At 41.9% G+C, this 13,871-nt stretch overlaps 1 protein-coding gene across 2 annotated transcripts in view; it reads left to right on the top strand.

The window, feature by feature from the left end:
- LOC310823254 (phosphatidylcholine:ceramide cholinephosphotransferase 1-like) overlaps positions 1-13,606 on the top strand; it is a 32,478-nt gene extending 18,872 nt beyond the window's left edge. For both annotated transcript variants that reach the window (XM_083696057.1, XM_083696058.1), the window contains exons 5-7: positions 8,249-8,402; positions 10,328-10,494; positions 10,748-13,606. In XM_083696057.1, the coding sequence (XP_083552183.1) occupies positions 8,249-8,402; positions 10,328-10,494; positions 10,748-10,924 (498 nt within the window). In that variant the 3' untranslated portion in view covers positions 10,925-13,606. The remainder of the gene's footprint in view (positions 1-8,248; positions 8,403-10,327; positions 10,495-10,747) is intronic.
- Positions 13,607-13,871: the final 265 nt, after the last annotated feature.

Genomic DNA, 13,871 nt, shown 5'->3' with positions numbered 1-13,871 from the left:
AATACCAAATAAGAAGATACAGTAAAACCAAATAAAGAGTCCAAAAACCCTGAGAGAAGTTACAATTGTTTAATTCCATGATCAGATGAATACACAAAGAATGAGAGTCACAGCTGTCCTAATTACTCCCATGAAAACACCACCCCGACCCAAGTGATAAGACTCTTGAGGACAGGTACAATATAATGACAACAACAGCTGCCAATGTCCACCGGTGAAGCTGTATTCCCCAATGTTATCTAGTGGGAGAATTTTTCGCAGAACCTTGAGAAAACTTGAAACTAGGCCTATGGCTGCTCAATACATGTTACACAGTTCACACACAGTTTCTATGCAATCTATCAGTGCCCACTTCTTTTTTCCATCAATGAGGTGTCCTTGCTAGTCAAGCACTTTGAGACTAGACTTTTACTGTCTGTCTTTAACTTTGGCTACCGTATAAGATGTAGGCCTATAAGATATGCATACTGTTACGAAACCAACTAGTCAGCCTACAGGTAGCTCTACTTTCATCTAGTGTCGAGGTGCTAGGCTGTTCCTGGGGAGATACAAGAGAAATGGCTTATTCAGGTCCAGGAACTGCTTAAGCAAAGAATGAGTTCCGGCCAGCCCAAGCGGAGGGTCGATGTTCAGATGTTGATGCGCCCCATCCCCCTGAATTTCCTGGGGGATTGCATCACATGTGTGGCTGTGACTGGGTCAACAAAAAATCTTACTTCCCTGTTGTGTCACACTGACCTCTTAACCACATCGCTGTCACCACTCCCGCCCAGGGTCCCTGCTACACTGCCCCCCCCCCCCCATGTGTGGAGTATGAAATGTAATAGTGTACTGTCTAAACACACACACACACACACACACACACACACACACACACACTCATTAAACACTTTATTAGGAACACTATACTAGGGCCTCCCTTTGCTCTCAAAATAGCCTCAATTCTTCATGGCATTGATTCCACAAGATGTTGGAAACATTCCTTTGAGATTCTGGTCCATGATGACATGATTGCATCACGCAATTCCTGCAGATTTTTCAGGTGCACTTTCAAGCTGTGAATCTCCTGTTCAACCACATCCCAAAGGTGTTCTGTTGGATTCAGATCCGGTGACTGGGAAGGCCACTGAAGAACACTGAACTCATTGTCATGTTCATGAAACCAGTTTGAGACGACTTTTGCTTTGTGACATGGTGCGTTATCCTGCTGGAAGTAACCATAGTAGTAGATGGGTAAATTGTGGCCATGAAGGGATGCACATGGTCAGCAACAATACTCAAATAGGCTGTGGCATTCAAGCAATGATTGATGGTATTAAAGGGCCCAAAGTGTGCCTTGAGAGCCTACATGCGGGACCCAGCAAATTGTAACAATAACCTGAGGAATTATGGTTGAGCTGGCAAGGGTTCAACAATTCCAAATAATTGTGAGATTACAGGCTAGCTACAGACCTTCTCATGTTATAACAGCCACCTGTCCTTTCCTGAATAGGATGTGCTATATAAAACAAGGAGTGAGAACCATGCAGCATATAGCTTGAACCCTAGACATTTTCGTAATGTCTAGATAGAATAAATATGCACACTCACAACCTGGTAAATACCCCTTTTAACTCGTCATGATAACTCATTGATTGTTAATGTTAAAGCATTGATAAAGCATCATCAGAAAATACATAACAAACTCAAAATAGTATGCAATAAGGTTTTTTTATTGGATAGATAAAGCCCTCAAATCAAATCAGTCCCAAATTAGTCCCAAAAGTTCAAATGTTCAAAGCCATTCATGAAATTCAGTTCAACTCAGAAAAGCATCCAAATGTCCTTTTGAATCCAGAATCCCAAAGAATAGTTCAATTCAAAATGTAGTTCACAAAAAAAAGATAAATCCCAAAAATAGAAAGCATAATCCAATCTGAGGTACGGAGAGTCAATAAATCCAATAGGAGAGTCAATCAGCAATTCACAAACTTAATCTGATACGCTCACCAGTATTTGAAGACCAGAGGAAGTCCTTATGTGTGAAATTCAGTAATTCCCTAGAACCAGGCAAATAATCCAATGGAAAGTGAACACAATACAACTACTGAACTAATTACTTTGAAAGAAACAAACACGCATTCTTCCTTTGTTCTCCCACCATGGCCATTTTGCTCTCCTCCATTACCGTCCCTTTATATTTAAAGATACAGGTACCATTTTGAACCTTCTACAGAATACCACTAGATGGGGTACAAATCACTATACCGATCAATACATGTTCACATTCCATTTCTTTTTCTCACAGTAATACATGCATGTCTTTTTTATACCCTTTTACGTCACATCACCTTTAATAGCCTGCTAGCTCAGAGAGATAACAGGTGCTCAAAAGGTGAAAATCTGCTTAGATCCTCCTTGAATGTTCCACAGTATTCCAGTAGAGACAACCTAACACCCCATGATAATCATAGGATTCTTGGTAGAATAGTATGCTTCGGACAGTCAGCGAGTGAAGAGTGGAAAGGATGAAATGGCGCGCTTGCCACATCCCTTTATTGGGATGGGTAATAGGCAAGGTTATCACTTGCGAGCGTCACTGGTCTTTACCAGGCGTGATTGAATAGGGGTTTTCAGCGAAAGGTACACAAGAGTGTGTATCCCGTAGTGAAGGGTCGAACTGAGTTGACTGAAAGAGAACACAAAAAATGTGACATTTCTCTATTTTTTTACCCTTATTTTCTCTATATATATTTTATTTACAAATAAAGTTATTTATACTCCAGTCTTCAGCTACCTACTGTCCACTACCTGTGTCCCTGACTCACATAACATCATAAACCGTGCTCCACCTCATGGCCGCTCCACCGCCTGCCTATTGATCACTCCCCACTCATGACAAGGTGTCGGCCATGATGTTATCCGTGCCTGACAAGTGACGAACGACTAGATTGTTTGGCTGCAAAACCAGGCTCCAACGGAACAACCACTGAATCATCATTCTGAACTTTTCCCAGAATGTGAGCTGATTCTGAACTGTGTACACCTCAAGATCCCCACACTCACTGGACATATACATGTCCAACTACTGCAAGGCCAGTGCCAGAGCCAACACCTCCTTTTCAATTGTTGAGTAAGCCTGTTGATGTTCACTCAACTTCCTCGACAATCGGTTTCTCGCCTCCTGAGCCGTCGTCCTGAAACAACCCTGCCCCTACCCCAACATCACAGGCTCCAGCTGCCAACTTGAAAAGAGGTGCACAGGTGGCCCCAACCTTAGCTCACACTGTAAAATGGCCTTGACCTGCTCCAGGGCCTGCTGAGTGGAGGATAACTGGCTGAGCTGCACTCCTAGGTTCTCCAGAGCCTCTGTATTCACCACACAAGCTCCTACTGGTATTGAGGGGGGGACCCTAGCCATGTCCTCCTCATCCTGCTCCACCTCAACTGATGACACACAACCCACTGCAGCCTCCAAGACACAACCATGATATGGCTTCATCAAATTCACGTGGCACAGCCTAGTGGCCTGCCTACGGCCTGGAGTGCCAACTACATCATTAACCTCCTCCTGCGTGTGTAACCCAAATGCAATCTCCTTTCCCTCTCCTGACTCTCTTCGACCAGCATCTGAGAGGGAGCAACCACCCTGGCTGGGAATATACAGTTGGCAGATGTTTAGAGCTAAGCCGCTGGTGTGACGATGTCGTGGCAGCTTCTGTCGGCACTGGTGAGTTTTTTTTTTTGGGGGTCACTCACCTCGTCAAAACAACCATCGTTGAGCATCGTTGAGCATGATGGATAAGTTTGAACACCACGCATTTGGAAAAGGACTGCCGAGATGAGTTATTTGCATTAACTCATAGTGAAATAATAGTGCAATGACGAGAATAAAACAAACTATATTTTCACTGTTTTATTGCCCGTACAGTATGAGTTATTTTGAACACCTCATATTCCCACAGTGGCTGCACCCCGTGGCACCGGGTATGTTTTTTTATTTTTTATTTTTTTATTTCTTTATGAATTAATGTGTGTGACCAATATATGGAAATATATGTGCGTCATCTAGGCTACTGGTCAAATTGTGTGACTGCTGTTGGCTTTTTACTTGCACTAACCACTATGTTATTCTCCCCTCAAAAGTTGGATGAGTTGGGAAAGATATACTGACAAATTTATGCAACGCTCTTGTGATCAAAGCTGTTTATCTGGTCCAGTCGGGTGCACTTGTGTCATTTACCTGTTTCCCGATCATTTCATGCTTTTCACTCACACAAACCAGTATGTTATTCTTCCATCAAAAGTCACCAGAATTGCTTGTTTAACAGGTGATATGCAACATTTTCACTGGGTAGAAAGGAGGGGCACAGCTCCCCCTTCAACCCCCTCACTACATTTTAAGCAGCAACCCCTCGTGAAATATACTTCCTACATCCCTGGATAGGCTACATTTTCACTGGGTACATAAAGGGGGACATATACCGACATATTTTGTCATTGTCAGAATCTGGACAAATAGCCAAAATACAAGGTGTTCACAAGGTGAATGGCAGTCATCCAATATACTGTAATAGAAATAACGCCATGCTCAAAATAATCCCTTATCTTGAACGGCACCTCCCAAATAGGCAATGGCATAAATAAATGTGTACACAAAACAAGATTACATTATTTTATTTGCTCCATGTTTTAATGAAAATCGAGATTTAGCCTACTGGTGATAGTTGTTCTCAACTGTATCAAACAGGCCTGTGTCATTACAACAGAGATCTGAGCGAAATAAATTTCACTTTTGGTGCGTCTATTCACAGACTTCAGTCAAAGTTAGGCTGATGTAATGTTGATGGGGGAGGGTCATCTTTTCCATTACGATGAGTGTGAGTCAACCGGAGGGGATGCAAGAGTGTGCAGGACATTATTGCATACATCACTGTCACCTTGATGACTTCAATGTTACTCTCCTCCTGTGCACTTGTGTTATAAACTGTAATTTGTTGGCTAGGTTGTAGCAACCTCATGATAGGTATAGGGTGGGTAAATTTGAGTATCATGCACGGGGTGGGGATGTAAATAGCCTAAACCTATCGATGTTACATTGAGCTGGTTAATGGACTATGAATGACAGTGATCCAATATGCTGTAATAGAACTAACACCATGCTTGTTGCCTGCGCACCTCCTTTCCCCTCTACATAATTTGGAGAAAACACATGGCTGCAATTGGATGGACCCTGTAGCCTATATTGATGATTTGTGTAAATCGCATTTGTATTGTCCGCTATGTCCACTATCTTAAAATGGCCATTCCAGTCGGCTATATGACAAAAAAGACACACCTCTGCTGTGGAGGACATTGAAGAGAGACGTGGCCAAATTAGTTAATAATTATTAGTCCATAATGGTTGTCATTTTTACCAACACGGTTTACCAACACGGAGGGTAATCTTTTTCTTGATTATCCTTGATTTAACAAAGTCGTGACAATTTATCCAGCATGCTCTCCCCCTTCAAACGATCCCTCAAAAAGCGCATTACAAAATAAATGCATCATTATAATTATTACATTGTGTGAACGAGAGATGGCTACCCTTGCTGAAAATGGGGACGTTCGCAGCCTATTGCTATAGGCTACTTTTTTCCCAGTCTCAATCCCACTGATTTATACTTACATACTTACTGCTGTCATGCATGAAAATTCCAAACGTCATTCTGTTACATTATTAAAGCCGTCTCGCGCTTATTCATGTTAGACTGAGCTAAAACATTTCCCCCTGTTTCTCTGCGCTGTGAGAGAATGTGTGATCTGCAATTCATGAGATGCTATAATAAACTTCATATTGCCAATCTACATGTAACTGATAAGGCAAACCATTCTCTTTTCAAACATCCTTCACAGCTCTTCTCACCACCTTGTGGTGGCTTTCGGCACCACGTCACATCGTGTATACGGTATGGCGGCAGCTTTGAAGTGCAGCGGCGGTGTGCAGGGATTAAACCCCTGCCAACTGTACCGGGATATTCCTTCCCCACGGCCTCCGATTCTCCAGGTACTGGATTCACCCTCGGAGTCACACAAACATGATGTCCAGCTAGGTCATTACCCAATAACAAACTCACCCCCCTAATTGGCAAGGTGGGCACCACACAGACGATGACATAACCCGTCACCACATTTAACCCAAGAAAAGCCCTATGCAGCGGGATGGAGACGCACTACCCGTCCCAACTTTTTTAACAGGGCCGATGTGCCTGGAGTGGTGGAGTCTACCAGTTTCATGGCCCCCTTCACCAGCAATGACTGGGCTGCACCTGTATCATCCCAAATAGCAACCAAGGACTCCTCTTCCCCCCTATGAGGCTGCCACCACCCCACAGGCTATGAAACATTTGTCCCCGCTGTAACATGTTACCTCCCTCTCCCCCCTGTCGCTTTACTCCAGGGGGGGAGGGTCTTTCCACTATGTCTCTTTGTGCACAAGCTCAAATGTATCCGCAGCCATAGCTGGCCCTCTCCCTATCGTTACTTCAAATTCGTTTAGGTAGACCTCAACCACACTACTCAAACGTCTTCGCCCCATCCAGATACATTTCCCGGTCGTCTTGCCCCAGACCAAAAATGTTGCCTGTAGACCTCCGGCACAAACTCATAGACTGCCAATACAGCTTTCTTCACTGTTTTGCAGTCCTCGATTGCTGAGGCTCCAGTGCTGCATAGGCCTCCTGAGGCTTCCATGCCAACAGAGTGCAGAAAGATTCAGGACATAAAAATGGTCTGGCTTTCTTCTCAAAAGATGCAAGGAAAACATCCGCCTCCTTCACATCGAACTTTGGCATCAGACACTGACAATTTGATAAATCAAAACACACACCATGTGTACACTGACCTGCACTCTCTCTTGTTGTTTCAAACGTGTATTCTCCACATTTAACTTCATCGTCTCCCAATCCAACAGCTGTACTTCTTGCAGGTTAGGATATTTGTCTGGTTTGTCATCCACTACAGGAAATGCTTTCGCCGCTAGCACTTCAATCATGTCAGTTGAACACCCCCCAGCCCAGCCCTTCTCACTGTACACCGATCATAGGATAAAGATAAGAAGGTTCTGTTGCATGTGTGTAAAACATAAAAGAGCTACGTTCAAGCCGGTTGAGTGTGCACCATGTTCAGCATGAGTTCCTGTTGCGATTTCTGATCCACGTTACCTAACCCTGTGACCATAAGACCTAGAGGAAGCAGGAATTACATGACACAAAACTTCCCTATGATCTCAATCTGACTCATCCCCACAGTGCTATCCTATGAAATATCGAAGAACAAAAAAAAGATGATGCCACAAACAGACCCAAAATATCTTCTAATCAACCCTGTTGAGGTTAATGAGAGTTGAACTTCACAATCTGGATAAACTAAATATTCTCATTGGCTCTGCTGCTCCAAGGCCAGTGGATGAGATGTGTACTGTACTGTTCCCTGCCCATCCACCCCACCACTCCCTGTTCCAGATACCAGATGAAGGACTTGCTCTCTCTCTAGTGTCATGGCCTGGGCCTTGTTTCCTGTTTCCCTGTTACCTTATCTGAATTAACACAAGCTGTCCTCCAACATTGAGACCTGCTGTGAAGTGACTTCCTGTGTGTGTGTGTGTGTGTTTGTGTGTGTGTGTGTGTGTGTGTGTGTGTATGTATATGTGTGTGCACTTCCTCCCCCCTCTGGCTTCCGTGTGTGTGTGTGTGTGTGTGTGTGTGTGTGTGTGTGTGTGTTCTCATCCTGCTCTTCCACCCTCCACAATGTCTGAGTATGTATACATCACCGTGTGTGTGAGTGTGTGAGTGTGTGAGTGTGTGAGTGTGTGAGTGTGTGAGTGTGTGTGTGTGTGTGTGTGTGTGTGTGTGTGTGTGTGTGTGTACTACCACGTGTCTGTGCCCTCTCTACCTCCACTGCGTGCGTGCGTGTGTGTGTGCGCGCGCGTGCATGCACACAGGTGTATATACACCATCTCTCTCTCTCTCCCTCCATTGTTGTGTCTGTGTCTGTGTCTGTGTCTGTGTCTGTGTCTGTGTCCATGTCCTTGTCCGTGTTGCTGTGGTTCAGTCAAACACTGTCTAATCCAGTATGCTTCATCTGACCTGTCCTCTAAATACATTTTGTGTGATAAAATCAATTATTTCCTATGACTAATACATGTCTTTTAGACTATGTGACTAGAGGGGGGTTAAATGATTGACACCTCAGATTGATTAACGCATGGCTGTGTATGTCGTTGCAGCTCTTTGGGAACTGGGAGGCTCAGATGCGGCGGATTATGAAGATGATCGCCGGCGGAGGCCTGTCAATCACAGGCTCTCACACCATGTGTGGAGACTACCTGTACAGCGGCCACACAGTCATGTTAACCCTAACCTATCTCTTTATAAAAGAATGTAAGTACTTCTTATACTGTCATGCTAACCACTAAACTATCTCTTCATCGAGTGTATGGCCTACAGCTTGTTTTGTCATGCCAAAGCCAACTTCTTTTAAAAATAAGTTTAAGTACAGCTTATGCTGTCATGCTAAAGCTAAACAGCTTACTGTGCTAACCCATTCACTGTTCCATAGCGTCTTGCTAGCACTAAACCAGAGATTGTGTACTAGATATATTCCACTCTCTTGATTTGCTATTGTTTTTGCGAGAGAAGGGGAAAATGGCGCCAGTCCCACATGGGGATAAGTTATAGATTAGCATTACTGACAGTTGTTGTTGCAAGGATCGCGTCTTTCTTGTGCCATTTCCCTTAACACCATGTGAGGCTAGGACAGAGCCAAATAAAGTCTATTTTTAAGCCATGACAACAACTTTTAACGATCAAATGCCTGCACAAAATATTTCTACACACTTCAGTGATGTGAAAAACCAAAAGGAAAGGTTGCTAATCCGTATCATTTTGGTGTGAGTGGAGTTTTTGTGGAGTTGTTGTCCTGTCCTCCCATAGGCAACCTGTCTAAAAAAACATTGTTTGAGCCCAAAGACGCATCGCCAAGATGGTAGCAGGCTTCCTTTGGAGAGGCTTTGACTAAACTATGGCCTGGTTTCATTTCAGTCCCTATCCACTTCCTAACCCCAAAAAATTATTAACTGGTTGTGTTTAGTCAGGACTTGAGAATCATTAGAATATCAAATGTTGTATTTTAAAGGGCTTACGTGTTGAATTGAGGGACATAATAGGTGTAACTGTACATAGCCTACTATGAAACTGAGGTCAAATGTGAAGTGCCAATGCTTGATAAAACAGAACACAAATCTTCAGCAATAATGACATGTAAGTGACATGAAATATAATTATACATATTTGCAAGAAGGTCCATTCATTCACCAGTCATTTGCTAATGTTAAAAAAAAGTAAGTGCACAGAAAATAGCTTCTTCTCTCAGTGGCTATGTGCTAATGCGTCGACATTCACATGACTTCATGGACTGGACGGACTGCGTTCCGACATGGGTGTCTCTTCTTCAGAGGCTGGGTGCTCATTGATTACGCAAATAACTCTTATTGTCTTACTTTCTGTGTGTGCGACCCATTATGGTTGAAATGGGTAAGCCATTCAGAACTGTAAGGTCAGTTTTGAATCACCATGATGAGGGTAAAAGCTAAGGTGCCTTTTTTAATCACGCCTCAGGATGTGACTTGGGAGATGCTGTGGTAGTCATGAAAATGCTTCTAGAAAATTGTAACAATGCTATTATGTTACAAACAGACATTTAGGAAAAGTCAGGGAAGGAGGAGGGCATGGGTTTCACAACAGGATCCCGCTCCAAGATATGCTCCCAGTAAGACATACTTATCTCCTCCCTTTCCTTCCTTTCACTTTTCCTAGGCCCTCTTTTCTTTACATACACAATCTTTTCCCAGTTAGCTGTTTTCCACTGCTCGGTACAAAGGTTTTAGACTTGCTCAGCTTGCTCAAGCAGTAGAGAGATTAGAATAGCATATTCTGTGCGCTGTCACTATCACATGATGTTGTTCAGCTGCTGTTGTGTTAGCCATGTGCACTGATAACTGGTTGTTGCAACAGTGGCACCTGGTGGATAGGTTTTGATCATTGTTTTTCAAAAATATTGAATCATGTGTGTTTAGGGACCCTTTAGTTTATTGTTATTCTATTTACCTGGTAAAACAGTTCACAGACTATTATACTGTCTCACTATCCAACAATAGTTTGTAATGGTTTCTAAGTGATTCATTCATTGACATTACCATTACACTGATTCCACAACTCCTAGACAACTACAGTATTTACTCCTAGACAACTACAGTATTTACTCCTAGACAACTACAGTATTTAGTGTGTCTCTGTGTGGTTGTCAGATTCTCCGAGACGGTTCTGGTGGTACCACTGGCTGTGCTGGACACTGAGTGCAGTGGGGATCTTCTGTATCCTGCTGGCCCATGACCACTACACTGTGGATGTAGTGGTGGCCTACTTCATCACAACGCGCCTCTTCTGGTGGTACCACACACTGGCCAACCAACAGGTGGGTACTACTCGATCAGTCTGACTGTACCAAACTCCAGAGCATTGCTTATGCATGGCTCCAGTACAATCGTGTTTTTGCTCATGTTTATTTATTTACTTATTTATTTATTTATTTATTTATTTGTCAGTGACCATACACACCATATATAATTAGACCAAAGCTACATAGAAAATTTCCATCTCCAGTAAAATTGAAGAATGTAATAATATCACTGGAGAATTTAAGATGTTGATGTTATCTTGTGTATTAGGCGCTGAAGGAGACATCGCAGAGCAACCCGTTCTCCAGAGTCTGGTGGTACCGACTCTTCCAGTACTTTGAAGAGAACGTCAAGGGCGTAGTCCCTCGGAACTATCAGCTGCCGTTTTCATGGCAAGCATCGCCATGGAGTCGGGGAGTGAAATACAGCAGACTGGACACCCTGTGACCCAGGTCACATGATGTGGGTGAGAGAGAGAGAGAGAGAGAGAGAGAGAGAGAGAGAGAACCAAGGGAAGATGGCATCGCATCTCTCACCCCAGAACTGTTCCCTACACCTGTAGTGCTCATATCAGACAGACCAACTGGCTAGCACTGTGACCTTCCTCTGCATTCGTTCCTCCTTTTTTTTTTTTTTTTTTATTCGTCGGAGAAGGTTTGTGGAAGTGTGCAGAGCACTATTTTGATTATGTTTTTGTTTTGTTTTTGCTTGTTTATTTCGGGCCATTTTGCAACTGTTGCATTTTTTTGCAGGTGGCATTTCCACATCATATTGACCCCATCACATGAGGACCCTTGAAATACTCTTTTATTGTTGTTGTTGATGTTGTTTTTGCAAATAATTCTATCTGTTCCTCCATGTTCCTATAAGGTCTACTAAAGTGCAAATCATGTCACTAAAATGTTTATTTAATAACCAAAATTCCATAAGCAGTCTAGGAGAGTTTAGAAGTAGTTGATTTTTTTCTTTCTCTTTTTTGTAACAAATTACTCTTTTTGTAAACTTTTTTCAAAACTGAATGATGTCCAAAAAAGATTTTTAGATTTTTACCTTTTTCAAGACGGAAAGCTGAGAGCAGAAGAATCTAATGTGGTATTGAGCATTTTTCCAGTGCCTTCCTTAGCTTGATTGTACAATGTGTCTTCTGCCTCGTGCATTTTTCTCTGGCTGTCCACAAGGCGGCATGATACCTAATAATCGTTAAAGTCTTGTTCGCATGAATGTAAGAATAATAATGCCAGCCTTATTTGAAAATTTGGTCTTCCCAAAAAAGAAAAAGAAAAAACAGTGAGACGAGTAAAATGTCCACTCTGTCTATTTATTAATGCTCTTTGATGTATGTTTATTTTTGCTTAGGTGGTCAGTTATAACAGTAACATGACTGCTGAGGTGTTATGTCCTAATCATTTCCTGATTGTTAACAGTCTTGACCTGATCCAACCATGTCTCTAGTCAATGTTGGTGCACTTATCTGGTCCCCAAGGACCACTGTGTCTACTGGTTTTCAGTCCTTATTTAAATGTAATTATTAGGCCATCAATGTCTCTGATTGGCTGGCCTGTACAGTAGGCGAACCAATCACCTGGCTGGTACACAGTTTAGTCCAATTAAGCCCTCTGACCTCCTGGAGTTGTGTACCACCTTCTACAAATCTTTATAAGATTAGAGATACTGAGCCCCTCTCATCAGAAATTGTTCTGCAAACCACAATGTATCTGTTGGCCTTTGCAGATGTAGCCAATAGAGTGGTGTGTTCATGAATGCAGCTGTCAGAGAGTGTTCAAGATCAGCTTCTTGTGATAACTTATCATCTCTGTAGTCTCTTGTTGGTGATGTTACAGTGAGCTAAAAAGTTGAATGATGGTATATAACTCTCTCTGAGATGTGGTATGTATACTGTAGGGCTTTTGAATGTTTTAGGCATTTGAAATCAAAAGCTTGAGGCAAAGTTTCTCAGAGTCATGTAAGTAGAGGTGAAAGGGTACGTAGGTAGTTCTGGTCATGTATCTGTGCTGCCCTGAATTACCAAATCCCAGAGAGTGTAAAGAACTTTTGTGAAAGTTTTAACATTGCCTGTTGAGTTAGTGCAATGCCAAAAAAAAAAATCTACAGTCTAGACTAGCAGTAGATGTCTCTGAGAGGTTCTGATGAGTGCAGAGCTAAAGTGGTGTAACAAGAAAGAGCGGGCCAAATACAAAATGTTGGCAATGTAATGTGCAGCCAAATATACACTACAGACAATAAACAAATTACCATGAATGTGAAGAATTGTTAATGGTCCTGGATACACTTGCATGTTAAAATGTTTTTGTTAGCATTCCCCCCCATTCTCTCTTGAAAAGGGCTTGGTAATCAGAATATGACCCCCATTTGAACTGGTTATCGCACTTTATGTTATGGTAACATGCTAAATGGCTAAGTTAAACTAAACTGAATGCTGAAACTAAACAGCTGATGTCACGTACCTCAGTTGTAGTTGTCTTCTCAAGTCATTGTTTTACATGTATATGTCATGATATTACTGAACCACAATTGTCCCAAAGAGTAGCATTACTAAAACTAAACAATTATGACACAATCTGAATGATAAATTGATATGATGTGCTATTTCTTATACTGCTGAATGTCTTAAAAAAAAAAAGATATTTCTTGCAGACATTTCATAGATATGTCTCTCTTTCAGAGGGGACCAGTGTATGGATGTTTGCATCAAAATGTTGAGAGATTCAAATATGGTTCACATTTAACACATTTTACATAGGGCCATATTCTGATTTGAAATATTCATGCCCAATTCAATTGACAAAACCTAGGGCACTGAAAGCAAATCTGATTAAGGGTTTGTGATGTTCATGTGAGGTATTGATAATGGATGTAGTTTACATATTTGTCTCCTGGCCGTGGTTTGGGAGAGAAGTTTGTCACATGGTTGCCAATCAAGCTTTGTTTGTCTGTTTGTTTTTGTCAAGAAATTAAAGTTTATGTTTGGTTATTTTATGTGAATCAACAATCCAATATATGTCATATTTGTCTGTTGTTTTGTCTATACCAGATGCTAGTAAGCTAAGATAAATGAATATGAGGATTATACTTGGGAAGTTTTCGAATAAAACATTTTATTATTTAGTATGTTAGCTGTAGTTTGTCTTTAATTTGTCATACAGATTTTATTATAAATCCATCATATCCATTGAGCATGTCATCAATGACCACTGTAGAACAGTAGGCCTATATGAGATAGCCACTAGGTGGAGATATAGTTTCTTGTTCTTGGCTTTGCCTACAATTACACATTTGTCATAGTGATTTGGCAGGGCTACAAAGCTGAAAAGAAAAAAATAATCTATTGGGAGCTCCATTCATTGATATAACTTCATTATAATTGAGATTCACA

The sequence above is a fragment of the Argentina silus genome (assembly GCF_951799395.1).
Source record: "Argentina silus genome assembly, chromosome: X".
In the NCBI taxonomy this organism is placed as follows: Eukaryota; Metazoa; Chordata; class Actinopteri; order Argentiniformes; family Argentinidae; genus Argentina; species Argentina silus.
Note: the sequence above shows the minus strand (reverse complement) of the source record. Positions and strands in the feature narration are given on the sequence as shown.